The sequence below is a fragment of the Haemaphysalis longicornis genome, unplaced genomic scaffold (genome assembly GCF_048455015.1).
Source record: "Haemaphysalis longicornis isolate Haplotype H1 unplaced genomic scaffold, Haemaphysalis longicornis Haplotype H1 scaffold_7, whole genome shotgun sequence".
NCBI classification, from domain to species: domain Eukaryota; kingdom Metazoa; phylum Arthropoda; class Arachnida; order Ixodida; family Ixodidae; genus Haemaphysalis; species Haemaphysalis longicornis.
The window spans coordinates 96,690,012-96,716,754 of NW_027526422.1; the positions used below are offsets into that span (position 1 = coordinate 96,690,012).

At 51.8% G+C, this 26,743-nt stretch overlaps 1 protein-coding gene and 34 non-coding genes across 35 annotated transcripts; all 35 read left to right on the forward strand.

Moving 5' to 3' along the window:
- Positions 1 to 2,889: 2,889 nt before the first annotated feature.
- Trnak-cuu (transfer RNA lysine (anticodon CUU)) lies at positions 2,890 to 2,962 on the forward strand. The gene has a single exon. It is a non-coding gene; the product is annotated as a tRNA-Lys (tRNA).
- Positions 2,963 to 3,029: 67 nt separating this feature from the next.
- On the forward strand, positions 3,030 to 3,102 carry Trnak-uuu (transfer RNA lysine (anticodon UUU)). The gene has a single exon. It is a non-coding gene; the product is annotated as a tRNA-Lys (tRNA).
- A 63-nt stretch (positions 3,103 to 3,165) lies between these two features.
- Trnak-cuu (transfer RNA lysine (anticodon CUU)) lies at positions 3,166 to 3,238 on the forward strand. Its single transcript has one exon. It is a non-coding gene; the product is annotated as a tRNA-Lys (tRNA).
- Positions 3,239 to 3,304: 66 nt separating this feature from the next.
- Trnak-cuu (transfer RNA lysine (anticodon CUU)) lies at positions 3,305 to 3,377 on the forward strand. Its single transcript has one exon. It is a non-coding gene; the product is annotated as a tRNA-Lys (tRNA).
- A 66-nt stretch (positions 3,378 to 3,443) lies between these two features.
- Positions 3,444 to 3,516, forward strand: Trnak-cuu (transfer RNA lysine (anticodon CUU)). The gene has a single exon. It is a non-coding gene; the product is annotated as a tRNA-Lys (tRNA).
- Positions 3,517 to 3,582: 66 nt separating this feature from the next.
- Positions 3,583 to 3,655, forward strand: Trnak-cuu (transfer RNA lysine (anticodon CUU)). The gene has a single exon. It is a non-coding gene; the product is annotated as a tRNA-Lys (tRNA).
- A 66-nt stretch (positions 3,656 to 3,721) lies between these two features.
- Trnak-cuu (transfer RNA lysine (anticodon CUU)) lies at positions 3,722 to 3,794 on the forward strand. Its single transcript has one exon. It is a non-coding gene; the product is annotated as a tRNA-Lys (tRNA).
- Positions 3,795 to 3,860: 66 nt separating this feature from the next.
- Positions 3,861 to 3,933, forward strand: Trnak-cuu (transfer RNA lysine (anticodon CUU)). Its single transcript has one exon. It is a non-coding gene; the product is annotated as a tRNA-Lys (tRNA).
- A 66-nt stretch (positions 3,934 to 3,999) lies between these two features.
- Positions 4,000 to 4,072, forward strand: Trnak-cuu (transfer RNA lysine (anticodon CUU)). The gene has a single exon. It is a non-coding gene; the product is annotated as a tRNA-Lys (tRNA).
- A 66-nt stretch (positions 4,073 to 4,138) lies between these two features.
- On the forward strand, positions 4,139 to 4,211 carry Trnak-cuu (transfer RNA lysine (anticodon CUU)). The gene has a single exon. It is a non-coding gene; the product is annotated as a tRNA-Lys (tRNA).
- Positions 4,212 to 4,277: 66 nt separating this feature from the next.
- Trnak-cuu (transfer RNA lysine (anticodon CUU)) lies at positions 4,278 to 4,350 on the forward strand. Its single transcript has one exon. It is a non-coding gene; the product is annotated as a tRNA-Lys (tRNA).
- A 66-nt stretch (positions 4,351 to 4,416) lies between these two features.
- Positions 4,417 to 4,489, forward strand: Trnak-cuu (transfer RNA lysine (anticodon CUU)). Its single transcript has one exon. It is a non-coding gene; the product is annotated as a tRNA-Lys (tRNA).
- A 66-nt stretch (positions 4,490 to 4,555) lies between these two features.
- On the forward strand, positions 4,556 to 4,628 carry Trnak-uuu (transfer RNA lysine (anticodon UUU)). Its single transcript has one exon. It is a non-coding gene; the product is annotated as a tRNA-Lys (tRNA).
- Positions 4,629 to 4,694: 66 nt separating this feature from the next.
- Positions 4,695 to 4,767, forward strand: Trnak-cuu (transfer RNA lysine (anticodon CUU)). The gene has a single exon. It is a non-coding gene; the product is annotated as a tRNA-Lys (tRNA).
- Positions 4,768 to 4,833: 66 nt separating this feature from the next.
- Positions 4,834 to 4,906, forward strand: Trnak-uuu (transfer RNA lysine (anticodon UUU)). Its single transcript has one exon. It is a non-coding gene; the product is annotated as a tRNA-Lys (tRNA).
- Positions 4,907 to 4,969: 63 nt separating this feature from the next.
- Trnak-cuu (transfer RNA lysine (anticodon CUU)) lies at positions 4,970 to 5,042 on the forward strand. Its single transcript has one exon. It is a non-coding gene; the product is annotated as a tRNA-Lys (tRNA).
- A 66-nt stretch (positions 5,043 to 5,108) lies between these two features.
- Positions 5,109 to 5,181, forward strand: Trnak-cuu (transfer RNA lysine (anticodon CUU)). The gene has a single exon. It is a non-coding gene; the product is annotated as a tRNA-Lys (tRNA).
- Positions 5,182 to 5,247: 66 nt separating this feature from the next.
- On the forward strand, positions 5,248 to 5,320 carry Trnak-cuu (transfer RNA lysine (anticodon CUU)). The gene has a single exon. It is a non-coding gene; the product is annotated as a tRNA-Lys (tRNA).
- A 66-nt stretch (positions 5,321 to 5,386) lies between these two features.
- Trnak-uuu (transfer RNA lysine (anticodon UUU)) lies at positions 5,387 to 5,459 on the forward strand. The gene has a single exon. It is a non-coding gene; the product is annotated as a tRNA-Lys (tRNA).
- Positions 5,460 to 5,525: 66 nt separating this feature from the next.
- Trnak-cuu (transfer RNA lysine (anticodon CUU)) lies at positions 5,526 to 5,598 on the forward strand. Its single transcript has one exon. It is a non-coding gene; the product is annotated as a tRNA-Lys (tRNA).
- Positions 5,599 to 5,664: 66 nt separating this feature from the next.
- On the forward strand, positions 5,665 to 5,737 carry Trnak-cuu (transfer RNA lysine (anticodon CUU)). The gene has a single exon. It is a non-coding gene; the product is annotated as a tRNA-Lys (tRNA).
- Positions 5,738 to 5,803: 66 nt separating this feature from the next.
- Positions 5,804 to 5,876, forward strand: Trnak-cuu (transfer RNA lysine (anticodon CUU)). The gene has a single exon. It is a non-coding gene; the product is annotated as a tRNA-Lys (tRNA).
- A 66-nt stretch (positions 5,877 to 5,942) lies between these two features.
- On the forward strand, positions 5,943 to 6,015 carry Trnak-cuu (transfer RNA lysine (anticodon CUU)). Its single transcript has one exon. It is a non-coding gene; the product is annotated as a tRNA-Lys (tRNA).
- Positions 6,016 to 6,081: 66 nt separating this feature from the next.
- Trnak-cuu (transfer RNA lysine (anticodon CUU)) lies at positions 6,082 to 6,154 on the forward strand. The gene has a single exon. It is a non-coding gene; the product is annotated as a tRNA-Lys (tRNA).
- A 66-nt stretch (positions 6,155 to 6,220) lies between these two features.
- On the forward strand, positions 6,221 to 6,293 carry Trnak-cuu (transfer RNA lysine (anticodon CUU)). The gene has a single exon. It is a non-coding gene; the product is annotated as a tRNA-Lys (tRNA).
- A 66-nt stretch (positions 6,294 to 6,359) lies between these two features.
- On the forward strand, positions 6,360 to 6,432 carry Trnak-cuu (transfer RNA lysine (anticodon CUU)). The gene has a single exon. It is a non-coding gene; the product is annotated as a tRNA-Lys (tRNA).
- Positions 6,433 to 6,498: 66 nt separating this feature from the next.
- Trnak-cuu (transfer RNA lysine (anticodon CUU)) lies at positions 6,499 to 6,571 on the forward strand. Its single transcript has one exon. It is a non-coding gene; the product is annotated as a tRNA-Lys (tRNA).
- A 66-nt stretch (positions 6,572 to 6,637) lies between these two features.
- Trnak-cuu (transfer RNA lysine (anticodon CUU)) lies at positions 6,638 to 6,710 on the forward strand. Its single transcript has one exon. It is a non-coding gene; the product is annotated as a tRNA-Lys (tRNA).
- Positions 6,711 to 6,776: 66 nt separating this feature from the next.
- On the forward strand, positions 6,777 to 6,849 carry Trnak-cuu (transfer RNA lysine (anticodon CUU)). Its single transcript has one exon. It is a non-coding gene; the product is annotated as a tRNA-Lys (tRNA).
- Positions 6,850 to 6,985: 136 nt separating this feature from the next.
- LOC144146139 (uncharacterized) lies at positions 6,986 to 11,679 on the forward strand. Its single transcript, XM_077678095.1, has one exon. The coding sequence runs from the start codon at positions 6,998 to 7,000 to the stop codon at positions 8,180 to 8,182; it is 1,185 nt and encodes a 394-aa protein (XP_077534221.1). The 5' UTR covers positions 6,986 to 6,997; the 3' UTR covers positions 8,183 to 11,679.
- Positions 11,680 to 12,316: 637 nt separating this feature from the next.
- On the forward strand, positions 12,317 to 12,389 carry Trnak-cuu (transfer RNA lysine (anticodon CUU)). The gene has a single exon. It is a non-coding gene; the product is annotated as a tRNA-Lys (tRNA).
- A 66-nt stretch (positions 12,390 to 12,455) lies between these two features.
- Positions 12,456 to 12,528, forward strand: Trnak-cuu (transfer RNA lysine (anticodon CUU)). Its single transcript has one exon. It is a non-coding gene; the product is annotated as a tRNA-Lys (tRNA).
- Positions 12,529 to 12,594: 66 nt separating this feature from the next.
- On the forward strand, positions 12,595 to 12,667 carry Trnak-cuu (transfer RNA lysine (anticodon CUU)). The gene has a single exon. It is a non-coding gene; the product is annotated as a tRNA-Lys (tRNA).
- A 66-nt stretch (positions 12,668 to 12,733) lies between these two features.
- On the forward strand, positions 12,734 to 12,806 carry Trnak-cuu (transfer RNA lysine (anticodon CUU)). The gene has a single exon. It is a non-coding gene; the product is annotated as a tRNA-Lys (tRNA).
- Positions 12,807 to 12,872: 66 nt separating this feature from the next.
- Trnak-cuu (transfer RNA lysine (anticodon CUU)) lies at positions 12,873 to 12,945 on the forward strand. Its single transcript has one exon. It is a non-coding gene; the product is annotated as a tRNA-Lys (tRNA).
- The last annotated feature ends 13,798 nt before the right edge of the window (positions 12,946 to 26,743 follow it).

Genomic DNA, 26,743 nt, shown 5'->3' on the forward strand with positions numbered 1-26,743 from the left:
ATGAATGGATCGCCCTTACCCAGCGCTCGGAATACGCCAACCGCATTCCCTGGGCAGCGCACTTCCGGGGCACAGTTCTTCGGCGGTGGCGGAGGCGTCGCCGTTAGGACAGTGCAGCCCCAACTAGGAGGAAACCATGTCGGAGCCCACTACCTCCACGTCATCAACCATGGAAGAGAGCTACGAGAAGCCCATCGGCATACAGCATTCTTGTAGCTGCCTTGGTAAGGAGCTGTGTGTGTTGCCCGGCCAATGAATGGATCGTCCCTCACCCAGCGCTCGGAATATGCCAACCGCATTCCCTGGGCAGCGCACTTCCGGGGCATGGTTCTTCGGCGGTGGCGGAGGCGTCGCCGTTAGGACAGTGCAGCCCCAACTAGGAGGAAACCATGTCGGAGCCCACTACCTCCACGTCATCAACCATGGAAGAGAGCTACGAGAAGCCCATCCGCATACAGCATTCTTGTAGCTGCCTTGGTAAGGTGCTGTGTGTGTTGCCCGGCCAATGAATGGATCGCCCTCACCCAGCGCTCGGAATACGCCAGCCGCATTCCCTGGGCAGCGCACTTCCGGGGCATGGTTCTTCGGCGGTGGCGGAGGCGTCGCCGTTAGGACAGTGCAGCCGCAACTAGGAGGAAACCATGTCGGAGCCCACTACCTCCACGTCATCAACCATGGAAGAGAGCTACGAGAAGCCCATCGGCATACGGCATTCTTGTAGCTGCCTTGGCAAGGTGTTGTGTGTGTTGCCCGGCCCATGGATGCATCGCCCTCACCCAGCGCTCGGAATACGCCAACCGCATTCCCTGGGCAGCGCACTTCCGGGGCATGGTTCTTCGGCGGTGGCGGAGGCGACGCCGTTAGGACAGTGCAGCCCGAACTCGGAGGAAACCATGTCCCCAGTAAACGCAAAACGTCCAGAGGACGTCCTCAAATGGTCTAAACGTCCTGTATCCTTTACGGGGCGTCCAGGGGACATCCACAGGGTTAGATATTGTAAATGATCCCTCAATGGTCCATCCTAGAGCTTATTTTGGACCACAATGGATTGCGAATGATCCCTAAATGATCCGTTGTATTACTTCTTTTGGATCACAATCCCTATGGACGTCTGACGCTGCCATTACCATGGAGGAAAGGCTATTACACTCGTACCACTAGCAAAAATTCTGATAGAAACTTGTATTAGTCTTATACATTTTTGTATTGGGTGTATAAGACGTGTATACAAACTTGTATCAGTTTTATAAGTTTCGCGTATAAGATGTATTAGTCTAATACAAATGAACCTATAAGGTTTACAAATACAAATAGATCTGATAGACCGCTAATAGACTTAAGAGCTATTAGTTTGTATGAGTCTAATACGTAGAGACGTATTGGTTTAAATAAAAACTAATACAAATGGACCCACAAAGTGCGATTTCCTGAATTTTATTTTTTCCCGAAAATAACGCGACAAAAGGTTGAAATGAAGGCTCTTATTTATTTGGTATGACATTATGAAGCGTATTGTTCAGTTTTAAATCTCCGTAAATCTCTAACGAAATTATTATGCAAAATAGGTCAACATTTTTTTTTCACTTTCGCTCCTAAAAAATGCGCTGCTATCAGACATGAAGAGAGCTGATGGGAGCGCTAAAAGGCTGCACCTGTGAGGCCTGTGAGGTGTGAGGCCGCAAGAAGAGCAAGAAATCTAACCCGGAAAGACTGCAAAGAAGTCAAGCCAAGCCATGCCATGGTCTTTGTTGGGTAGCCAATATGGCGACAAACATCAAAGTGCGGTTCACGATAGTGCGGTTGGTGTGTGTGAACGTTCAGGAAGAAGACGGCTAGAAGCAAACAGCTTGTAGCATTATGTCACATCAGGCGCGTGTGCATCGCGTCATCGAGAAGTGTTGGAGATGTGTCTAACGCTCGCATAACTTTGGCAAGTATGAACCAGGCCGCCGCGCAACCCATCTTGGACGCGTCACCTCGCCGCTTCGAACAACTTTGCTCCTTCTGCTATGCTGTGTAACGAACGCCTGACATGGAAGAAAGCGTGCGCATCACGTCATCGAGAAGTGTTGGAGATGTGTAGCGCCCGCCTAACATTTAAAAATACAATCCGGGCCGCCGCCCGACCCATCTTTCACCCATAACCTCGCCGCTGCGGACATTTTTGTTGATTCTCAAGGGAATGCCTCACGAAGAAGAGATTCCATTCTAATCGCGTGTTGCGGAAGGGTGAATGCCGTTTTGAAGTTACATCACAATGGGAATGGTGTTCAATCGGCCATTAATGCGCTCGATGTGTGTCTATGACTGGACAGCGCAGGTTTGACTTGAGCTTTTTTGATTGCATGCTGGAGCTATTTTGTGGATTCGCATTGCAATTTATTCGTTCTTTCTTAATCAGGTTACGAAAGTATCCATCGTTAAATTATTCAGCCAGATTTCTGTCAGCCAGAGGAATTTGCCTGTGTACAGGGGGGATTAAAAGAAATACGAACGGAGCACACAGTCTCCGACGCATGCCACACCGTATGGCTGCGCTGGCAGTAAACGGTGCGCATGCGTAATTCTTTCAGAGTGTTTGAGAGTGTCGCCTGCTGTTAGTGGAAATGCTTGATAAAGAAGGGACGCCGGCCATTTATTTTGGGGCGTCTTCTTATGCTCTGTCGGCACTGAGCATATTGTTATCTACTACATTCGGGAGCCAAGCTCTCAGCAGGCTGATTGCAGCTAGCATGATGCCCTTGAACGATCACCCTACTCAGTGGTTACGCAGCGTGAAAAGACGCCTCTCAATAAACGATCGGGGTCAATAAACGCTGGGCGCGCTGCTTTTTTTCTTCTTTCAGGAGCTGCAGTTGTAGGTGGCCGTCTGCAAACCCTCCTTCTGTCGCCCGGCTAGCTCAGTCGGTAGAGCATGAGACTCTTAATCTCAGGGTCGTGGGTTCGAGCCCCACGTTGGGCGCGCTGCTTTTTTTCCCTCTTTCATGAGCTGCAGTTGTAGGTGGCCGCCTGCAAACCCTCCTTCTGTCGCCCGGCTAGCTCAGTCGGTAGAGCATGAGACTTTTAATCTCAGGGTCGTGGGTTCGAGCCCCACGTTGGGCGCGCTGCTTTTTTTCCTCTTTCATGAGCTGCAGTTGTAGGTGGCCGTCTGCAAACCCTCCTGTCGCCCAGCTAGCTCAGTCGGTAGAGCATGAGACTCTTAATCTCAGGGTCGTGGGTTCGAGCCCCACGTTGGGCGCGCTGCTTTTTTTCCTCTTTCATGAGCTGCAGTTGTAGGTGGCCGTCTGCAAACCCTCCTTCTGTCGCCCGGCTAGCTCAGTCGGTAGAGCATGAGACTCTTAATCTCAGGGTCGTGGGTTCGAGCCCCACGTTGGGCGCGCTGCTTTTTTTCCTCTTTCATGAGCTGCAGTTGTAGGTGGCCGTCTGCAAACCCTCCTTCTGTCGCCCGGCTAGCTCAGTCGGTAGAGCATGAGACTCTTAATCTCAGGGTCGTGGGTTCGAGCCCCACGTTGGGCGCGCTGCTTTTTTTCCTCTTTCATGAGCTGCAGTTGTAGGTGGCCGTCTGCAAACCCTCCTTCTGTCGCCCGGCTAGCTCAGTCGGTAGAGCATGAGACTCTTAATCTCAGGGTCGTGGATTCGAGCCCCACGTTGGGCGCGCTGCTTTTTTTCCTCTTTCATGAGCTGCAGTTGTAGGTGGCCGTCTGCAAACCCTCCTTCTGTCGCCCGGCTAGCTCAGTCGGTAGAGCATGAGACTCTTAATCTCAGGGTCGTGGGTTCGAGCCCCACGTTGGGCGCGCTGCTTTTTTTCCTCTTTCAGGAGCTGCAGTTGTAGGTGGCTGTCTGCAAACCCTCCTTCTGTTGCCCGGCTAGCTCAGTCGGTAGAGCATGAGACTCTTAATCTCAGGGTCGTGGGTTCGAGCCCCACGTTGGGCGCGCTGCTTTTTTTCCTCTTTCATGAGCTGCAGTTGTAGGTGGCCGTCTGCAAACCCTCCTTCTGTCGCCCGGCTAGCTCAGTCGGTAGAGCATGAGACTCTTAATCTCAGGGTCGTGGGTTCGAGCCCCACGTTGGGCGCGCTGCTTTTTTTCCTCTTTCATGAGCTGCAGTTGTAGGTGGCCGTCTGCAAACCCTCCTTCTGTCGCCCGGCTAGCTCAGTCGGTAGAGCATGAGACTCTTAATCTCAGGGTCGTGGGTTCGAGCCCCACGTTGGGCGCGCTGCTTTTTTTCCTCTTTCATGAGCTGCAGTTGTAGGTGGCCGTCTGCAAACCCTCCTTCTGTCGCCCGGCTAGCTCAGTCGGTAGAGCATGAGACTCTTAATCTCAGGGTCGTGGGTTCGAGCCCCACGTTGGGCGCGCTGCTTTTTTTCCTCTTTCATGAGCTGCAGTTGTAGGTGGCCGTCTGCAAACCCTCCTTCTGTCGCCCGGCTAGCTCAGTCGGTAGAGCATGAGACTCTTAATCTCAGGGTCGTGGGTTCGAGCCCCACGTTGGGCGCGCTGCTTTTTTTCCTCTTTCATGAGCTGCAGTTGTAGGTGGCCGTCTGCAAACCCTCCTTCTGTCGCCCGGCTAGCTCAGTCGGTAGAGCATGAGACTTTTAATCTCAGGGTCGTGGGTTCGAGCCCCACGTTGGGCGCGCTGCTTTTTTTCCTCTTTCATGAGCTGCAGTTGTAGGTGGCCGTCTGCAAACCCTCCTTCTGTCGCCCGGCTAGCTCAGTCGGTAGAGCATGAGACTCTTAATCTCAGGGTCGTGGGTTCGAGCCCCACGTTGGGCGCGCTGCTTTTTTTCCTCTTTCAGGAGCTGCAGTTGTAGGTGGCCGTCTGCAAACCCTCCTTCTGTCGCCCGGCTAGCTCAGTCGGTAGAGCATGAGACTTTTAATCTCAGGGTCGTGGGTTCGAGCCCCACGTTGGGCGCGCTGCTTTTTTTCCTCTTTCATGAGCTGCAGTTGTAGGTGGCCGTCTGCAAACCCTCCTGTCGCCCAGCTAGCTCAGTCGGTAGAGCATGAGACTCTTAATCTCAGGGTCGTGGGTTCGAGCCCCACGTTGGGCGCGCTGCTTTTTTTCCTCTTTCATGAGCTGCAGTTGTAGGTGGCCGTCTGCAAACCCTCCTTCTGTCGCCCGGCTAGCTCAGTCGGTAGAGCATGAGACTCTTAATCTCAGGGTCGTGGGTTCGAGCCCCACGTTGGGCGCGCTGCTTTTTTTCCTCTTTCATGAGCTGCAGTTGTAGGTGGCCGTCTGCAAACCCTCCTTCTGTCGCCCGGCTAGCTCAGTCGGTAGAGCATGAGACTCTTAATCTCAGGGTCGTGGGTTCGAGCCCCACGTTGGGCGCGCTGCTTTTTTTCCTCTTTCATGAGCTGCAGTTGTAGGTGGCCGTCTGCAAACCCTCCTTCTGTCGCCCGGCTAGCTCAGTCGGTAGAGCATGAGACTTTTAATCTCAGGGTCGTGGGTTCGAGCCCCACGTTGGGCGCGCTGCTTTTTTTCCTCTTTCATGAGCTGCAGTTGTAGGTGGCCGTCTGCAAACCCTCCTTCTGTCGCCCGGCTAGCTCAGTCGGTAGAGCATGAGACTCTTAATCTCAGGGTCGTGGGTTCGAGCCCCACGTTGGGCGCGCTGCTTTTTTTCCTCTTTCATGAGCTGCAGTTGTAGGTGGCCGCCTGCAAACCCTCCTTCTGTCGCCCGGCTAGCTCAGTCGGTAGAGCATGAGACTCTTAATCTCAGGGTCGTGGGTTCGAGCCCCACGTTGGGCGCGCTGCTTTTTTTCCTCTTTCATGAGCTGCAGTTGTAGGTGGCCGTCTGCAAACCCTCCTTCTGTCGCCCGGCTAGCTCAGTCGGTAGAGCATGAGACTCTTAATCTCAGGGTCGTGGGTTCGAGCCCCACGTTGGGCGCGCTGCTTTTTTTCCTCTTTCAGGAGCTGCAGTTGTAGGTGGCTGTCTGCAAACCCTCCTTCTGTCGCCCGGCTAGCTCAGTCGGTAGAGCATGAGACTCTTAATCTCAGGGTCGTGGGTTCGAGCCCCACGTTGGGCGCGCTGCTTTTTTTCCTCTTTCATGAGCTGCAGTTGTAGGTGGCCGTCTGCAAACCCTCCTTCTGTCGCCCGGCTAGCTCAGTCGGTAGAGCATGAGACTCTTAATCTCAGGGTCGTGGGTTCGAGCCCCACGTTGGGCGCGCTGCTTTTTTTCCTCTTTCATGAGCTGCAGTTGTAGGTGGCCGTCTGCAAACCCTCCTTCTGTCGCCCGGCTAGCTCAGTCGGTAGAGCATGAGACTCTTAATCTCAGGGTCGTGGGTTCGAGCCCCACGTTGGGCGCGCTGCTTTTTTTCCTCTTTCAGGAGCTGCAGTTGTAGGTGGCCGTCTGCAAACCCTCCTTCTGTCGCCCGGCTAGCTCAGTCGGTAGAGCATGAGACTCTTAATCTCAGGGTCGTGGGTTCGAGCCCCACGTTGGGCGCGCTGCTTTTTTTCCTCTTTCATGAGCTGCAGTTGTAGGTGGCCGTCTGCAAACCCTCCTTCTGTCGCCCGGCTAGCTCAGTCGGTAGAGCATGAGACTCTTAATCTCAGGGTCGTGGGTTCGAGCCCCACGTTGGGCGCGCTGCTTTTTTTCCTCTTTCATGAGCTGCAGTTGTAGGTGGCCGTCTGCAAACCCTCCTTCTGTCGCCCGGCTAGCTCAGTCGGTAGAGCATGAGACTCTTAATCTCAGGGTCGTGGGTTCGAGCCCCACGTTGGGCGCGCTGCTTTTTTTCCTCTTTCAGGAGCTGCAGTTGTAGGTGGCCGTCTGCAAACCCTCCTTCTGTCGCCCGGCTAGCTCAGTCGGTAGAGCATGAGACTCTTAATCTCAGGGTCGTGGGTTCGAGCCCCACGTTGGGCGCGCTGCTTTTTTTCCTCTTTCATGAGCTGCAGTTGTAGGTGGCCGTCTGCAAACCCTCCTTCTGTCGCCCGGCTAGCTCAGTCGGTAGAGCATGAGACTCTTAATCTCAGGGATTCTGCTTCCGGTAGCGCTAGCGAGCGGTCGCAGAATGTCGAGCTCCGCCCAAGGAGCGGCTTCAGCGGGCCTTTCGGCCCGCGGTAACAGGAAATTTGCCCAGGATGCTGATGATTACCAAGTACTTTTGCCACAGTTTCCTTCAGGTCAGTCGGTTTTAAACACGGTTTTTCTTCATGCCGACATGCGTGCCCGGCCTTACCGTGTTGAGGATTTTCGGGACGTTTTGGCTCGTCTGGAACTGCTCCCCGACGTCGTGGCTTTGGGGGCGTACCAGATGAGTCACGTTTGGGCAGTGACGTTCAAGTCGGCGGAGGGTGTAAAGAAGATTTCTGCGCTCGCTGATATCAAGGTGAAGGATCGTCGGTGCCTTGTTATCGACCCGTCGAATCAAGAAGCCCGCCTCAAGCTTCACTGGCTGCTGCACAACGTGCCGGACGACGCCGTTCGCGCTGCGCTGGCACCCTACGGGCGTGTCGGCGAGGTGCGCAGGGAGCGGTGGCGCGTCGAAGGCATCCAAGACAAGGGCTCGACACTTCGGACGGTGACCCTCAAGTTGAAGGCGGGCGTGACCATCGACGACCTGCCGCACGAACTTCGTGTGGCGGGTGACAAGGCCCTCGTCGTCGTCGCCGGAAGGGCCCCGCAGTGCTTACGTTGCAACCTGAAGGGGCACGTCAGGCGAGAATGCAAGGTTCCGAAGTGTTCTTCGTGCCGTCGCTTCGGGCATGATGCAAGCGCCTGCGTTAAGTCCTATGCTAGCGTCACCGGTCCAGCGAGGGAGGACGACCTCCGCGAAAACCTCATGGACGAGGCAGAAGCGGAGGAGACAGCTGCAGGAGTAGCCGACAAGGTGGTGAAGGAGTCGACGTCGGCGGGGCGGGTCGAGGCCGAGGCTGGCCAGCGCATTCCTGAAAAGGAGCAGCCGGTCGAGCCGAAGACGCCTCCCCCTCACGTCTCGTCGAACGAGGACAACGGCACCGGAGCGGCAAGGCAGGGGACGACGGAGGTGTCGGCTCTAGCAGCCGAAGCCGTGCAAATGGACCTGAGTGGGGCCGTGGCAAAACGACAACGCGAAAGCAACGACACAGAGCAGGTTGACGGACTCACCAGCAGCGAGGAGCCCCCGGCTAAAGCGGTTTCAGTGAGACGTCCGAGCTTCAAGCCGAAGCCCAACGTCCCTCCAGACCGAACGAAAACTCCGGCTTCGCCCACTTAGCCAGCACGTCACAACGAAAGGTAGTCGCCATCCTGTTTCTCTGTGTTGGTTGTTGCGCTGCTGTTTTGAATCGCCAACGAACTAAACGCAACAGTGTAGTTGGGTCAAGGCAGTATTTTTGGAGGGGGTATTGTGTTCGTGATGCTTATGCTTTCATCTTTAGGTTTGGCTGGGGGGAGGGAGGCAGTGTGTATTGTAGTGGCCGTGAATCCCGCAGGCCATACGAATGTTTTATAAGTGCGAGATTTTGGAGCGTGTATGGGATGTTTGCAGTTGACGAAGCGTCTTTCTTTTTCGTGCTGCATGAATGTAAGTGTTGTGGAATAAGTCTAGCTCCCTCCTAAACATGGTTTATTTGAGCAAACCAATGCGCATCGCCACGCTTAACGTCAGGGGATTTTCGGATCGGAGACGTCAAAATCAGGTGTACCGACTCGTAACAGATGAGGATTTGGACATCGTGGCCTTGCAAGAGACCAAAGTTGGGAGGGAGGACCAGACGGATCGTATGGTGCGGCCCTTTATTGCGCGCTATGATGTGTGCGTGTCGCATGCAGTCGGGTTTTCTGCGGGTTGCGCACTTCTAATTCGGAGAAGCTTAGGGGCCGCTCTAAAGACTGTCACCGCCTCGGAAACGGGGCGGTATGTTGTGTGCGACTTGGAGTATTGTTCCAATGAATGGCGTGTAATATGTGTCTACGGGCCCACCAATACAGCCGAAAGGAAGGCTTTCTTTGAAGAAATGCGTCCATGGTGTGAGACGGAACGGCTCTTAATTTTAATGGGCGATTATAATTGTGTTTGCTCAGCGCGCGACAAAAGCAGCACGACCAATTTCAGGGACGCCAGTACGGTGGTACTGAATGAGATAGTAGCCGGCTGCGCCCTGGAAGATGCAGGTGATAGTATGAGCAATGCAGGCACCGTTCGCTATACACACTTTCAGGGCAATAGTCATGCGCGGCTCGACAGGGTGTATCTTTCCGTAGAACTCGTACGTGAATGTGACAATTACGAAGTGACCCCAGTTTCATTTAGCGACCATTGTCTGGTGTCGTTAACACTAGGCAGGGCCGCTAAACGTGGAAACGCGTTCTCCTGGGGTTTGTGGAAAATGAACAACAAACTTCTGCAAGATGATAAATTTGTCGAGGCGGTTGACGCATGCGCACGGACCTCATTTAGCAGCTCAGGAGTGACGAACTTCATTCGGAAGTGGGAGCTGTTCAAACAAGAAGTTAAGCTAAAAGGCCTTGAACGTTCTTCTGTAATGAAGAGCGACGAGAAAAAGAAAGAAGCCACGCTACGAAGTAATCTCGATGCTCTTATTGTAGCAGAATGTAAATCGCCGGGGACGTGCAGAGATGACATACAGAATGTTAAAGCACAGCTCGAGGTCTTAGATCAGGGCAAATATCATGGCGCGCTTGTTCGCGCAAGAGCAGAAAAGATGCTGCTGGGAGAGGCGCCGACCAAAAGAGCCTTATGCTCCGAGAAAAAGTACGCTCGCAGAAATGCGATAGTGGAAATAGAAAGCGAAGGCGTCTTGTACAAGGACCAAGCCAGCATAGAACGCTATTTTCGTAACTTTTACGACAAGCTGTTTGCACGTCACGCTATTGATGTCGTGGCGTTTAAGGATGAATTTTTGAGATTGTTGCCATGCCTAAACAAAGAGGTGTCAGCACTGCTCGAAACAGACATAACGGAGAATGAAGTAAGAAAAGCTATAGAGGACTTGAGCCCGGGAAAGACGCCTGGCCCCGATGGGCTAAGCGCTGCATTCTATAAAAAGTTTAAAGAGTGCCTAAGTCCGGTGTTGTGTACGTTATACGCTGAGGCGTATCAGAATGGTGTGCTGCCACCGTCTTTTCATGAGTCGCACACCATTTTTATTCCTAAGTCAGATGATGACGCCAAACTCCGAGCTGTATCTGGGTATCGCCCAATCAGTCTCACTAATGTAGACTATAAGATTTTAATGAAAATTCTGGCGAGTCGCTTGCAGACTGTTATTAGGGACATCGTTGGACCGCATCAAACATGTGGTATAAAGGGGCGGTCGATAGTAACGAACATTCATACTGCTCGAAGCGTTCTTGAGTGTTGCGACAGCACTCAAGGTTCTCTAGCAATGCTCCAGGTAGACCTGGAGAAGGCGTTCGATCAGGTATCACACGAGCTCCTTATAGCCATGTTAGAGCACATAAATGTAGGGGCTGTTATTCTTCAAGGAGTACGCATGGCGTATAGTGGGTGTTCAACTAGCCTCGTTGTGAACAAGTCCCTCAGCAAAGCAGTGCAGGTTCAACGTGGCGTACGTCAGGGTTGCCCATTGTCCCCATTGCTTTTCTGTGTATATGTAGAAGCGTTTTGTTTGAGTGTTATTGGAAGCAAAACCATCAACGGCTTTCGACTACAGTCGTGTGAGGTGCGTGTGTTGGCCTATGCCGACGACATTGCACTTTTCTTTGTTGATAAAAGCAGCATAAGCGAAGCTGTAAAGACACTAAAGGTCTTCTGTAAATACAGTGCCAGCAGTGTGAACTGGCAAAAATGTTTAGGTTTCTGGCACGGCCAATGGCAAGATGCCCCTGAGGTGTTTGAAAGTATAAGCTGGCAGACGACGCCAACCAGATACCTAGGTGTGCCTCTCGAAAACTACGAGGACAGTGATCCCTATTGGCGCAGACAGACAGCTGAATTGCGCGATAAAGCAGAAAAATGGCAAGGCACTGGGCTCTCCATTTTTGCAAGAGGCTCAGTCTGCAATGTGTTCTTGATAAGGAAAATATGGTACGTGCTCCAGGTGTTACACTGTTCGCGTGCGCATGTGCAGGCGTTGCACCGCGTTTTCGCCGTGTTGATTTGGGAGTCCACGTGGGAAAAAACAAGTCGAACGAACTTGTTTCGGCGCGTGCGTCGCGGGGGCCTTTCCTTGTCTCATTTGTTTTTGCGACAGGTTGTCAATCGTTTTCTCTTCCTTCGGGATGTACAAGACCCCTTTTTGCGTACTGTTTGCCAAATGAAGTTGTCTGTGGTGTTACCCGATTTTGTTATAGCGTCAGCACGTTTTCCTGTCTCGACAATGAAGGGATACTTCCGCGAAGTGTTTCAAGCGACCCAGTTTTTGCGTGCCCGCTTCACGATGGAATACCTATGTAGCGTCACGCGGAAAAAATTGTATAATGATCTCGTTGACTCTGTATTTCCAGTTCCACTGTACCGGTCAACGTACTGTGCAGGGCCAGGCCAGGATGTGCTTAAACGCGTGAAATCTATGGCGGTACCGCCATGGGTGAAAACGTTCTTTTTTAAGCTCCACGCGGGTGTCCTACCAGTCAAAACGTGGCAAAAAGAGAAAGGACTGGACGTTCCGTGGGGGGTTGACTGTTATCCGTGCAAAAAGCCGGAGACAGTAGAACACGTGTTTTTAGAGTGTTGGGATGGGGTCTTTTTTTGGGATGTGCTTCAGAGGACTTTGAAGAAAGATTTCCCTCTAGACGCCTACGGAATCAGGTTTATACCCATCGAGAATGACGGCGGGTTGCCGTATGATGTGGTGATGGTTTTGGCTCTGCACGGCATATGGAAATCTCGCATGGCTATACGCCACCGCGATGTTGGTGCTAAGCGTTCCAAGGAATACTTTGGAGAAACTGTTCGTTTGATTGTAGAGGTTTGGAAGACACAGCCTGACCCCCCGGAATGGCTTCCAGTAATGGAGTCGCTGACAAACCTTAACCAGTTTTAGCCATTTCCTGCTAGCAAAAGACTGTTAGCAGTTTTATCAGTGTATGTTACAGCTTTGTGTACCTGTTTTCCTTGCTTTGTGTGCTTGTTCTCTGTCAGAGTGTGGCAATAAAGAAAAAAAAAAAAAAAAAAGAGACTCTTAATCTCAGGGTCGTGGGTTCGAGCCCCACGTTGGGCGCGCTGCTTTTTTTCCTCTTTCATGAGCTGCAGTTGTAGGTGGCCGTCTGCAAACCCTCCTTCTGTCGCCCGGCTAGCTCAGTCGGTAGAGCATGAGACTCAATCTCAGGGTCGTGGGTTCGAGCCCCACGTTGGGCGCGCTGCTTTTTTTCCTCTTTCATGAGCTGCAGTTGTAGGTGGCCGTCTGCAAACCCTCCTTCTGTCGCCCGGCTAGCTCAGTCGGTAGAGCATGAGACTCTTAATCTCAGGGTCGTGGGTTCGAGCCCCACGTTGGGCGCGCTGCTTTTTTTCCTCTTTCATGAGCTGCAGTTGTAGGTGGCCGTCTGCAAACCCTCCTTCTGTCGCCCGGCTAGCTCAGTCGGTAGAGCATGAGACTCTTAATCTCAGGGTCGTGGGTTCGAGCCCCACGTTGGGCGCGCTCCTTTTTTTCCTCTTTCAGGAGCTGCAGTTGTAGGTGGCCGCCTGCAAACCCTCCTTCTGTCGCCCGGCTAGCTCAGTCGGTAGAGCATGAGACTCTTAATCTCAGGGTCGTGGGTTCGAGCCCCACGTTGGGCGCGCTGCTTTTTTTCCTCTTTCATGAGCTGCAGTTGTAGGTGGCCGTCTGCAAACCCTCCTTCTGTCGCCCGGCTAGCTCAGTCGGTAGAGCATGAGACTCTTAATCTCAGGGTCGTGGGTTCGAGCCCCACGTTGGGCGCGCTGCTTTTTTTCCTCTTTCAGGAGCTGCAGTTGTAGGTGGCCGTCTGCAAACCCTCCTTCTGTCGCCCGGCTAGCTCAGTCGGTAGAGCATGAGACTCTTAATCTCAGGGTCGTGGGTTCGAGCCCCACGTTGGGCGCGCTGCTTTTTTTCCTCTTTCAGCAGCTGCAGTTGTAGGTGGCCGTCTGCCAACCCTCCTTCTGTCGCCCGGCTAGCTCAGGGGATTCCACTTCCGGCCACCGCGGTGTACGGACGTGTTTTTCATGAGCTCTTCGAGAGCGGATCTTGCGGCCCACCCGGGTCGCGGAAACAGGACCATGGAAAGGACAGGGGGGATTAAAAGAAATGCGAACAACGGAGCGCACAGCCTCCGACGCATGCCGCCCCGTCTGGCTGTAAAGTCAGTGAACTGCGCGCATGCGTGGTTCTTTCAGAGCGTTTGAGACTGGGGCCTACTGTCAGGGGAAATGCTTGATAAAGAAGCAACGCCGCCCGTTTATTTTGAGGCGTCTTTTCACGCTGTGTCGCCACTGAACAGTATGTTCGTTGAAGGGTATCATCCTAGCTGCAATCAGCCTGCTGCGCGTTTGGCTCCCGAATATAGGAGATAACAGTATGCTCAGTGGCGAAAGACCATAAAAAGACTCCTCAAAATAAATGACCTGTGTCGCTTTTTTATCAAGCATTTCCCCTAGCAGTAGGCCCCACTCTCAAACGCTCTGAATGAACTACGCATGCGCGGAGTTTACTGAAAGAGCAGCCAGACGGTGCGGCATGCGCCGGAGGCTGTGCGCTCCGTTGTTCGTATTTCTTTTAATTCCCCCTGTACTTCTTAGGAATACCAAGTTCTTCTGCCGACTCTGCCAACAGGTCGTACTGTTTCGAATACTTTATTTTTTCACGCTGATATGAAAGCAAGGCCATACCGGGTGGAAGATATTCGTGACATGCTGATAAGATTGGGAACGCTCGCCGACGTTGCCGCGTTGGGGGCGTTTCAAATGAACCATGTTTGGGCTGTCGCGTTCAAGAATGCCGAAGCACTGAAGAAAACGCTAGCTGCGAAGGAGGTGACGGTGAAAGAAAGGCAGTGTATCGTCGTCGACCCCAGCAACCAAGACATTCGGCTCAAGCTGCACTGGGTTTTGCATAACGTGACCGACGACGATGTGCGGGTAGCTTTGCGCCCTACGGAAAGTGACCGAAGTAGCGAGGGAGCGGTGGCGAGTTCGCGGATGTTCCGAGCAAGCGTCAACGACGCGGTCCGTGTCGCTCAAACTGAAGGCCGGGCTGAAACAGGAGGACCTGCCTCATCAGCTACGTATCGCGGGGGACAATGCGCTGGTCGCTGTCCCGGGTAGGCCCCCCATGTGCCTACGCTGTCGCGGCACAGGTCACGTCCGCAGGGAATGTCGAGTGCCCCGCTGTGAAACGTGTAGACACTTCGGTCATGACGCCGACGCTTGCGTCAAGACTTACGCAAGTGTCAGTGGTCCAGCGGTCGTTGACGAAGCGTGGGAACTCCTCATGGATGAAGCCGATGCGGAAGAAGCAGCCAGGGCACGAGAGGAAGAACCCGGTGCAGCGGCAATAGACGTCAAGGATGACGCCAAGGGTGAAAAGGGCAGCGACAAGGGGGAGGACGAGTCAAAGGGAGACGGCGGCCGAACCACCACCCCCGAGCTTCAACTGCCCGGACTAGAAGGAGCCAAAGAGCAGCCAGAAGGCAAGCAGTGCGGTGAACCACAAATTGTGGATGTGCTGTCCGCTACTGCAATCCAGCGAGCCGGCCCCACCAGCGACGGAAGCCAGCCTCCTGTAAGCGACGACTTGCAAGGAACACCCCCACAGGACGAGGCAGACGCTGAAATGGCTGACGCCAACGGCGCGAGTGGCAAACGGGTCCGGGACGACGACGACGACGAAGGCTCCGGGAACACTAGTGCGTGCGAACTGTCTACGGAAACCGGTGTTCGGCGTCGACCGAAACTGAAGGTGAGACCGAACATTCCAATGGAGAGACATAAGAGTGCATCGAAGCCCCCCAAAAAATGAGGGTGGACACGTGTCGAAAGCAGAGACTTGTAATGGCAGACTCAAAGCCCTCAACGATCTTGCAAAGTGCCCTCGAGGTATGCCACCATCACGAGGTTTTTTGGGTTTGGGTGTGTGTGTGTGTGCTTGCGTGTGTGTGTATGCGTGGGTGGGTGGGTGTAGTGGGTTGCCAACAGTGTATTGAGAGATGTAGCGAAATTTCTGCTCCTAGTCTGTGCCATTAATCGAGACATCAATGGATAAAACAGCATTGCGAATAGGTACGATAAACGTCCGGGGTTTGGCGGCCAGAAGGAGGCAGTGCCAGCTGAGTAGGCTCTTTATTGAACATGACCTTGACCTAATCGCCATTCAAGAGACTAAGGTAGAAACTGAGGAGCAGACGGAGCAGATTATTTCGCAGTTTCGAGGAAACTACAACGTGTGTGTTTGCCATGCTGTGGGTACGTCAGGGGGCTGTTTACTTTTACTGCGGAATAGCCTAGGTATTGTGGAAGAAAGTGTAACGGCAGGCGATCACGGCAGACTGGTTGTGTGCGATTTCTTTTTGTCGGAAATGTACTGGCGTGTTGTATGTGTATATGCACCAAACAAAGAGAATGATAGAAAAGTGTTTTTTGAGCGAGTGGAGAGCTTTTTACGCACCGACAGGAATGTTATACTCCTTGGAGATTTTAACTGCTTATGTAACGCTGAAGATAGAGTAAAGGGGCTGCCTGTCAGGGACAAAAGCGCCATTTTCTTGAATGAACTGGTACACGAGTATGCGTTAGAGGATGTTGGCTCCGCTCTGGACAGTGGCCAGCCGCCAGAATGCACACACTTCCAAAACCAGAGTCATGCAAGGCTAGACAGGCTGTACGCATCGCTGAAGCTTATACCACGTTGCACAAGTTACAATGTCAATCAAGTATCCTTTAGTGACCACGCGTTTGTGACGCTTACCATGGGTAAAAAGCAAATAAAGGCGAGATTTAATTGGAATCTCTGGAAGCTTAACGCAAAGCTACTCGATGATGAAAAGTTTGTAAACATAGTAAATGAGCTCGTGCACGAATTTATCGGAAAAGGTGATGATGTCATTGTTCTGTGGGAGCAGTTTAAAAATGACGTGAAAATGAAAGCAATAGAGCATGCGAGTGTAGTACGATACAATTAAAGGAAAAAAGAGGAAGAGCTGCAGGCGCAATTGAAGTTTTTGCCAGGAATGTGCAGCGCCTGGAATATTTAGTAAAGAAATCAAAGAAGTGAAAAATGCCCTCGAGGTTATCGACATCGAAAGATACAGGGGAACAATGATACGCGCACGCGCGGAATGGTTATGGTAAAATGAGACACCGACGAAGCGAGCGTTAGGGGAAGAAAAAAGGTTTGCGAAACGCAACGAAATCACTAGGATACGATGCGGAAATGAAGTTACTGAAGACAGCGACCTGATAGAACGCGAATTTGTTCAGCACTATCGAGGTCTTTTTAGTCATCAAAGTTTGTTTAAAGATGACTATGAAAGTAAATTTTTGTCTCTTATGCCAAAGTTAGATGTAGAGGTCAAGGCGACACTAGAGGAACCGATAAGTGTTAGCGAAATAGAAAAGGCAATCGACGAACTGGGAAAGGGCCAGTCACCCGGGCCGGACGGCATCAGCGCCGCTTTTTACAAAACGTTCAAGAAAGATTTAGCGATGATATTGCACGCGGTGTTTACGAGAGCGTACGAGCGTAAACAAATGCCGCCGTCCTTTCAAAGAAGTCACATCGTCTTAATTCCCCCAAGCGACGACCCAGAGAAGGTGCTGCTAGTCGAGTGTTACCGACCGATTAGCCTTACCAATGTCGATTACAAGATCTTAATGAAAATTCTGGCAAGCAGGTTACAATTAGTCATAAAAGAAATAGTGTGGCCGCACCAAACATGTGGGATTAAAGGAAGGACAATTTACACACACATTCATGTGCCACGAAGTATATTAGAGATGATTGATGCACTAGGTGGTAAAGTGGCAATGTTACAAATCGACCTCGATAAGGCTTTCGATAGGTTGGGGCACGAAGTGGTGTTCAGCATTTTGCGCCATGTGAACCTGGGGTCGGTCATTTTAGAAGGCGTGACGATGGCATACAAGCAGTGCACAGCAAATCTAGTGATAAACAAAAACGTGAGTCAGAGCTTCCGCCTTGTGTCATCGGTACGGCCAGGGTGCCTTTTGAGTCCGTTGGTATTTGCGATTTATCTCGAACCCTTTTGTTTGAAAATACTGGAAAATAGTGCTGTACACGGGTTCAGGCTTCAGTCAAGTGCATTGAAAGTACTGTCGTATGCGGATGACATTGCGGTGTTTTGCGAGGACACTGAAAGCGTGAAGGAGACTGTAAAGGAAGCCTCCTTGTTTTGCGAAGTGACTGGGAGGAAAATTAATTGGAAAAAATGTTCAGGTTTCTGGCACGGGGATTGGGAAACCACGTTGTCCACATTTGCAAACGTCGCGTGGAGTGTGTGTCCAGTTAAGTATTTAGGCGTGCCACTTGAGTGCTACAGAGACCCAGACGAGTTCTAAAAGGAGCAAATTGAGGCTACACGAGGGAAAACGCTCAAGTGGGGTGGACGGGACTTGTCTATGTTTGCACGCTCGACCGTATGTAACGTGTTTCTTGTTGCGAAGGTAATGTATGTTCTACATGCCCTGTGTATGTCAAGAACTATAATTCAGAAGTTACACCGAGTGTTCGCGGTGTTTTTGTGGCGGTTAACTTGTGAAAGAACGAGTCGCACGAACCTTGTTCGTTCAACGAAGGCAGGGGGTTTGGGCCTTGTACATTTGTTTCTGCGACAAGTGGTCGCATGGTTCATGTTCTTTCGTGATGAAAGCGATCCTTTTTTGCGCCATGTTATTCAGACAAGGCTATCGCACACTCTCCCTGAGTTTGTTGTGTCAACTAGTGACGCAAGACGAGTGGCTGTGAGAGGGTTTTTGAGTGAAGTTGTGCGTGCCGTCAAACTACTCCAAGTGCGATTTCCGACAGAATACCTGAGTGTTGTCACGCGCAAACGTCTGTACAAAGATCTTGTTGATGTATGCTTGCCCGTGCCAATATACCGGTCGCCGTACCCAACTGGAAAAGGCAAAGATGTTCTTAAAAGAATTAAGAAAATGCCAGTTAGATAATTCTGCAAAACGTTCTTTTTCCAGTTGCATAGTGGCACTATTCCTGTGAATCCTTGGTTGGAAGAAAAGGGGTTATTTGTATACGGATCCGTAAACTGTCGTCTGTGTAAAAAAGTAGAAACGGTTGAACACATATTTCTGGATTGCTGGGATGCAGTATTTCATTGGGACATTCTGCATAGGTCTTTTAAAAAGGACCTGCCACTTTCTCCTTACGGCATTAGGTACCTTCCAACGGAAAATGAAGGGGGAGTGCCCTATGACATGATCATGCTCCTATCTCTACATAGTTTGTGGAGAGTTCGGATGGTGGTCAGGCATGCTGATGCCAATGCTAGACCCGTCAGGGATTACTTTATTGAATGTATAACGTACATCAGGGAAGTTTACCGAGCGCAAGTAGACCCACCTGAGTGGATCACAACATTAGATAGCCTCGCTTCATTGAAAAAATTTTAGTTCATGACGCAGCATAAGTGAGGCTGCTGTTTCACATCCATCCACCAAGAGCTGTGACTGTCGATTGCATCATGTCACAAGCAGGCAATAAAGGAAAAAAAACTCAGTTGGTAGAGCATGAGACTCTTAATCTCAGGGTCGTGCGTTGGAGCCCCACGTTGGGCGCGCGGCTTTTTTCCCTCTTTCCGCAGGGGCAGTTGCAGGTGACTGTCTGCAAACCCCCTTCAGTCGTCGGCTAGCTTTTTTTTGTAATAAAGAAAAAAAAGCTCGGCTAGCTCAGTCGGTAGAGCATGATACTTAGTCTCAGGGTCGTGGGTTCGAGCCCCTCGTTGGGCGCAGGTCTTTTTTCCTTTTCCCGCAGCGGCAGTTGCAGGTGGCCGTTGGCATACCCTCCTTCCGTAGCCCAGCTAGCTCAGTTGAGATTCTGCTTCCTGCCGCTATGCAGCGTGGATGCAGGATAGCGAGCTACACTACAACCTCTGGAAGCCGCCAAGCCAGTCCAACAAGAGCCAGCCCCCGCCTGCAAGATTTACCACCCGAGTTCGGTCTACTACCGGAGAAGACGAAGAAGAAAGACGTCGCAACCAGCACCATGCTCAACCAAGCCAATCCTCCTGTCGTTCTGCAGCAGCCACGGGAACCGCCAGCATTCCGAGAAGCCCCCGCAGAAGACCCAGAAGAATGGTTGGAGAAACTGGAGCGCGTCGGGAAATTCAACAGGTGGGACGACGCAGAAACGTTCCGGCACGTTTTATTTTACTTGGAAGATTCGGCTCGCACTTGGTTCGAAAACCACGAGAGCTCCTTGACAAACTGGGCTCAGTTCAAAAGCGAGTTCACTAAGACCTTCACTACCGTGGTCAGAAAAGAACGCGCAGCACTTTTACTTGAAACTCGAACGCAGCACCCCAACGAAGGGGTAGTAATCTTTGTTGAGGAGATGAAGAGGTTGTTTCGACGTGCGGATCCGGAGATGAGAGAAGAAAAGAAACTAAGGTTTCTCATGCGAGGGGTAAAACAGGAGCTTTTTGCTTGCCTTGTCCGCAATTCTTCTAAGACGGTCGCAGAATTCGCGTCTGAGGCGGCCGCGATGGAGAAGACGCTGGAAGTTCGAACGAGGCAGTCCCAGATAACGCAAAACAAACCTGGGTAAATCCTCAGGATGTCCGGCTCTGGACATTTCAGCATCCTCAGGTTGTCCATACCTTATCCTCAGCCAGTCCAATCGGGGTCCGTTTGTCCGTCCAGCGTACATCCTCAGAACGTCGTCAAAATGATGCCGCTGGACAATTTTCGTACACTTCCAGGATACAAACTAATGTTCTTTTTTCTCGGTCTTTTTTTCACAAGCTAATGCAACAGGCCTCACTACAGAAATCGGGCACGTCCTAAATGATTACAGTAGAACCTGGGGAAGCCGTGCCTGGCGGGAAGGCAAAAACACTGCATCCGAAAAGACGGCACGGGTAACCCAAGAAAACTAAAGCGGCGTATATAGGCTAGCTGAACTCCAACAGACAAACCCTGGAAGTTCGAGCAGAACCACATTACCAGTTCTTGGTGTCAAATTTTGTTTCAGTTTCAGGCAAAGGGAAGAATCTTTCAGGTGCCCCAGAGAGGCGTGGCTTGTACGAGCACAACGTAAGCCCCCCTGAAGGTGAAAGGTATCACAGGACTTCTCTAGCTTAGGAGAATCATGGCAGCTGCATGGAGTTGAAGTACTTTTCCGACTTTTTGAGGATATTCCAAGATGAAGAAAAGGCAGCTGTTGAACAGGAAGAGTGCGGATGTTGCCAAGAAGACACTTCTGTCCGCATCAATCGTGCTCTCGACACCCAGTGACCTCAGTTCCAGAGCAGCAAGGCATTGCCGCTGAAAAATGAGTCATATTACTACTTTTGTGCAGGTTACTTTAAAAAGCCCTTAAGTGATATGTTTCCAGCCGTTATTCCCTCGCAAAGACCTGTGCAATTAACAACTTTTCATCCAAAATGGGTCAAATCCTGCATGTCACATCAATGTGTGCCAGATCCGAACTTTACAAGTACTTACCATTTAGGGAAGTAATGCAGCCACATTTCTATTTCAGTGCTCAAATAAGATCCTTTCCTTCAGGAGGGTTTGTAACTGGGCTAGTTGGTTCATTGCATGAAGTTGAACAGCGCAGGGACAGGACTTAGAGCAGAGGCGCCCGTGTTTGTTGCCTCTGCCCTTAGTCCCATCCCTGCACTGTTCAACTTCATCCTTTCCTTGCTTCTACACCATAGCAAAAAATTATTTCAGCAGTTGCCACCGTTATTTTGGTAGCAAAAATCGACGTTTTTCTCGATTCCACCCAAAGTGGACTTAGCTAATTTTGAAAAAAAAAAAAGAACTTCTGATAAACTTTTTAACTGTTTTTCTTTTATTGGCGAAATTCTGATACAAATTATAATACACGTACATACTTATTGCCGCTAATAGACCTATCAGTCTGTATTAGTGTATTAGGTCCATCAGTCTGTTTTCGTCTATTAAATCTATCAGTCTGGTAGGTCTACCAGAGTGTACTAGTTCTATCAGAACCAGTGGCAAGTTCAAACAAAGCAATGAAAATGGCAACACGTTTTATTATCAGGGTACAGGGGCGATTAAAAGAAATGCGAACAGCGGAGCACACAGCTTCCGACGCATGCTGTACCGTCTGGCTGCAAAGTCAGTAAACTGTGCGCATCCGCATTTCTTTGAGAGCATTTGAGAGTGTGGCCTATATTTATGGGAAATGCTTGATCAAGACACGACCCCGATCGTTTATTGAGAGGCGTCTTTTCACGTTGCGTCGCCACTGAGTAGGGTGATCGTTCAAGGGCATCATGCTAGCTGCAATCAGCCTGCTGCGAGCTTGGCTCCCGAATGTAGTACATAACAATATGTTCAGTGGCGACAGAGCATAAGAAGACGCCCCAAAATAAATGGCCGGCGTCCCTTCTTTATCAAGCATTTCCACTAACAGTAGGCCACACTCTCAAACACTCTGAAAGAATTACGCATGCGCGCCGTTTACTGACAGCGCAGCCAGACGGTGCGGCATGCGTCGGAGGCTGTGTGCTCTGTTCGTATTTCTTTTAATCCCCCCTGTACACAGGCAAATTCCTCTGGCTGACAGAAATCTGGCTGGATAATTTAACGATGCATACTTTCGTAACCTGATTAAGAACAAACGAATAAATTGCAATGCGAATCCACAAAATAGCTGCAGCATGCAATCAAAAAAGCTGAAGTCAAACCTGCACGGTCCAGTCATAGGCACACATCGAGCGCATTAATGGCCGATTGAACACCATTCCCATTGTGATGCAACTTCAAAACGGCATTCACCCTTCCGCAACACGCGGTTAGAATGGAATCTCTTCGGCGTGAGGCATTCCCTTGAGAATCAACAAAAATGTCCGCAGCGGCGAGGTGATGGGTGAAAGATGGGTCGGGCGGCGGCCCGGATTGTATTTGTAAATGTTAGGCGGGCGCTGCACATCTCCAACACCTCTCGATGACAAGATGCGCACGCTTTCTTCCATGTCAGGCGTTCGTTACACAGCATAGCAGAAGGAGCAAAGATGTTCGAAGCGGCGAGGTGACGGGTCCAAGATGGGTTGCGCGGCGGCCTGGTTCATACTTGCCAAAGTTATGCGAGCGTTAGACACATCTCCAACACTTCTCGATGACGCGATGCACACGCGTCCGATGTGAAATAATGCTACAAACTGTTTGCTTCTAGCCGTCTTCTTCCTGAACGTTCATACACGCCAACCGCACTTTGATGTTTGTCGCCATATTGGCTACCCAACGAAGACCATGGCATGGCTTGGCTTGACTTCGTTGCACTCTTTTCGAGTTGGATTCTTGCTCTTCTTGCGGCCCATGGAGGAAAGAAAAGTTCTTCCTCCATGTTGCGGCCTCACAGGCGCAGCACTTTTAGCGCTCTTAGCTCCCATCAGCTCCCTTCATGTCTGATAGCAGCGCATTTTTTAGGAGCGAAAGTGAAAAAAAAAAAAAGTTGACCTATTTTGCATAATAATTTGGTTAGAGATTTACGGAGATTTAAACTGATAAAAGTTTGTATAAGACTAATAAGCGTCTTATATATACACCCAATACAAAAATGTATAAGACTAATACAAGTTTCTATCAGAATTTTTGCTAGCGGTACGAGTGCAATAGCCTTTCCTTCATGGTAACGGCAGCGTCAGACGTCCATACGGATTGTGATCCAAAAGAAGTAATACAACGGATCATTTAGGGATCATTCGCAATCCATTGTGGTCCAAAATAAGCTCTAGGATGGACCATTGAGGGATCATTTACAATATCTAACCCTGTGGATGTCCCCTGGACGCCCAGTAAAGGATCCAGGACGTTTAGACCATTTGAGGACGTCCTCAGGATGTTTTGCGTTTACTGGGGTACGATTGCCCGGTCAACGTGCTGGTTTCCGAGACGATCGGTGCCGGGGCTACAAGCTCCGACACACTGCGTGAGACCATCCGAGCAGTGGTCAGGGAGGAGCTTCGGAAGCTTTTTCCGAAGACGCCGCAACATCAAGTGGCTCCCCTGACTGACGTCATCCGCGAAGAGGTTCAACACGCTTTGGGCACTTCTATGCCATCCGAGGCACCCCGCGAGCCACAGGCGATGACCTACTCCGCGGCTGTTTGTCGACCCCGCCCTGCTCGAACCCGTCTACAAGAAGCTCCACCATACCGCCGTCCACTCTCGCCGCCGTCCCCACTCTCGCCGCCGTCGACCGTACCGCCGTACACAGCCCAAACCCAGACGCCGAGGAAGACTGACGTTTGGCGAACGCCAGATCATCGTCCGCTGTGCTACCATTGCGGAGAGGCCGATCACATCTATCGTCGCTGCCCGTACAGGAGACTCGGACTGCGTGGTTTCTCCGTCGACGCCCCACGCCCCCGACCCGGCCAGCGCCCTACTGAGATCGACGAATACCTGTCCAACACAAACCGAGGACCAGCCCCCCCACACCGATCGCCGTCGCCCTACGCATACCAGTCGCCTAACCACCGTAGCAATGCTGATTTCGCACGTGGAAGGTCCCCCAGCCCACGCGGGGGAAACTAAAAGCAGCAACTTCTGTACGTGAAGTTGCTCTACGGCGAAAAACTGGAAACCCTCCAACGACACAAGGACGCGCCGAAGACAGTGATTCACGACATGCCCTCATCCCGACGACCCGACCTAGCCCTGACGAGACTCCTGAACACGACGACAGCTACACGGCGCGACGCGTACCCGACCTGACCGAGACGTTCGTTGAGAAGACGACGACAACGACGATGCACAGTGCCCGACCGTCAACACGTACAAGCAGAGATACGACGCCCCGACGAACCCGGAACTCGAGAAAGACTGCATCTGACGTCAAGTTGTCCATCGACGGCTTTGACGTAGTCGCCCTCGTAGACACGGGAGCTGACTATTCGGTAATGAGCGGACCATTTGCGTCTAAACTGAAGAAAGTTATGACCAGACGGGACGGTCCGCACATACGCACAGCAGGAGGCCACCTAGTGGCGCCAAGTGGAACGTGCACATCGCGCGTCACCATAGACGGCACAACGTACCCTGCGGCGTTCGTCATTCTGGCTAACTGCTCCCGCGACGTAATTCTTGGAATGGACTTTTTGATGGACAACGGTGCAATAATCGATCTGCAGACCAAGTCAATAACTTTTACCCCCAATCACTCCATGAAGCCGGAACCGAACCCCGAACGACGTGCTGCTGTAAGGATTGCCGATGATCATGTCACCCTGCCACCCCGCGCAAGCTTGATGGTCGCAGTCTACTGTGAAGATGGTGCTCCTGACGTCGACGCTATCGTAGACACAGTCAAAGGGTGCTTCTCGACCATGGTGTGTCGGTCGCAAGAGGCATTGCGCGCTTCAAAGAACACCAATCCTACATTTTGGTTACTAATTTCACCGAGGAGTACCAGCATTTAAACAAGGGCGCGGCGATTGCATTCCTCGAAGAAACGCAAGAAGCAAGTGACGTGATCGCGGTCGCCGACTTTGAACGCACACCGGTAGAAACCTTCAAGCTCCCGCAGCCCTTTGACGTGAATCCGGCGCTACCGCAAGAACAACGGAACAAATTATTGGCTTTGCTGCGTCGCTATAGCGAATGTTTTTCGTCGAGCGCAAAACTACGTCAGACCCCTCTAGCGAAGCACCGAATAATAACCGAAGATGGAGCCCGACCTACCCGACAGTCACCGTACCGCGTCTCTTCACACGAACGGGAAGCCATCCGGACTCAAGTCGACGACATGCTCAGCGACGGCATTATACAGCCATCGAAAAGCCCCTGGGCTGCGCCCGTCGTACTCGTAAAGAAAAAAGACGGCACATTAAGGTTTTGTGTTGACTACCGGCGACTGAAGAAAATCACGAAAAAGGACGTGTACCCCCTCCCCCGAATCGACAACGCCCTCGACCACCTCTGCCACGCGAAGTACTTCTCATCGATGGACCTGAAGACCGGCTACTGGCAAATTGAAGTGGACGAGAGAGACCGAGAGAAGACTGCATTTATAACCCCAGACGGCCTATACGAGTTCAAGGTGATGCCGTTTGGGCTGTGCACAGCACCAGCGACGTTTCAAAGAGTCATGGACACTGTGCTAGCTGGCCTTAAGTGGCACACCTGCCTCGTATACCTCGACGACGTAGTGGTATTCGCCCGGACTTTCGACGAACACCTTGCAAGGTTGGAGTCTGTACTCGAGGCCATTCGTACGTCGGGGTTGACGCTGAAGCCTGAAAAGTGCCGTTTCGCATACGGGGAACTCGAGTTCTTGGGCCACGTCGTCAGCGCCGCGGGAGTCCTACCTGACCCGGCAAAAACTTCAGCCATTGCGAACTTCCCAAGGCGGAAAGACAAGAAGGGCGTGCGAAGATTTCTCGGGCTGTGCGCATACTACCGGCGCTTCGTCGCAAACTTCGCACGCATTGCAGAGCCACTCACGCGCTTGACGAAAGATAGCACCTCTTTCAGCTGGGAAAACGACCAAGAAAAAGCATTCTGCGAGCTGCAAAAACGCCTGCAAAGCCCGCCCGTGCTCGCTCATTTCGACGAAAATGCCGAAACGGAAATGCACACGGACGCCAGCGGTATAGGCTTGGGTGCCGTCCTTATCCAAAAGCAAAGCGTCTGCGAAAGGGTAATCGCCTATGCCAGCCGTGGTCTGTCGAAGAAGGAGAAAAACTATTCTGCCTCTGAGAAAGAGTGCCTGGCTATTATATGGGCGATTTCAAAATTTCGCCCATACGTGTATGGAAGGCCATTCAAGGTTGTAACAGACCACCATGCGCTGTGCTGGCTCGCCAATTTGAAGGACCCCTCTGGCCGTCTTGGGCGGTGGAGCTTGCGCCTGCAGGAGTTCGACGTTACAGTCGTTTATAAATCCGGCAGGAAACACTCCGACGCCGACTGCCTGTCCCGCGCCCCCGTCGACCCACCACCACAAGACTCTGATGAAGACAGCGCGTTCTTCGGGATCATGAGGGAGAGTGACCTAGCCGCCCAGCAGCGTGCCGACCCCGACTTACGCGTCATAATCGAGCACCTCGAGGGATGCAACGTTGCCGTTTCTAGGACCATCAAACGCAGCTTACCAGCATTCAGCCTGAGAAACTCCGTCCTCGTGAAGGAGAATTTAAGCCCCGGAACAAGAGCGAATTACCTTCTCGTCATCCCCGCGGACCTTCGTGACGAAATTTTGGAAGCGTGCCACGACGACCCTTCTTCCAGACATCTCGGCACAGCCCGCACTATTGGAAAAATCAAGGCGAGGTACTACTGGCCCGGCCTTACCTCTGACGTCACCCACTACGTCCGGAGCTGCCGTGACTGCCAGCGACGAAAAACGCCGCCGACAAGACCCGCGGGACTTCTGCAACCGATCGCCATCCCATCGAGACCATTTCAACAGATTGGAATGGACCGTTTAGGCCCGTTCCCTACATAACGATCACAGAACAAGTGGATTGTCGTAGCGACAGACTACATGACGCGCTACGCAGAGACCGCCGCTCTTCCGAGGGGGACTGCACAAGAAGTGGCAAAGACTTGGGACGAAGTGCTCCCGTATGTCACGTTTGCGTGCAACACGGCTATCCAGGAGGCGACGCAGCTGACGCCGTTCGAGCTTGTCTACGGTAGAAGGCCGACTACGATGCTCGACGCCATGCTTCAGCA

Excerpts from the sequence above, each read along its gene's own strand:
- LOC144146139 (XM_077678095.1), top strand. The coding sequence starts at position 6,998 with ATGTCGAGCTCCGCCCAAGGAGCGGCTTCAGCGGGCCTTTCGGCCCGC.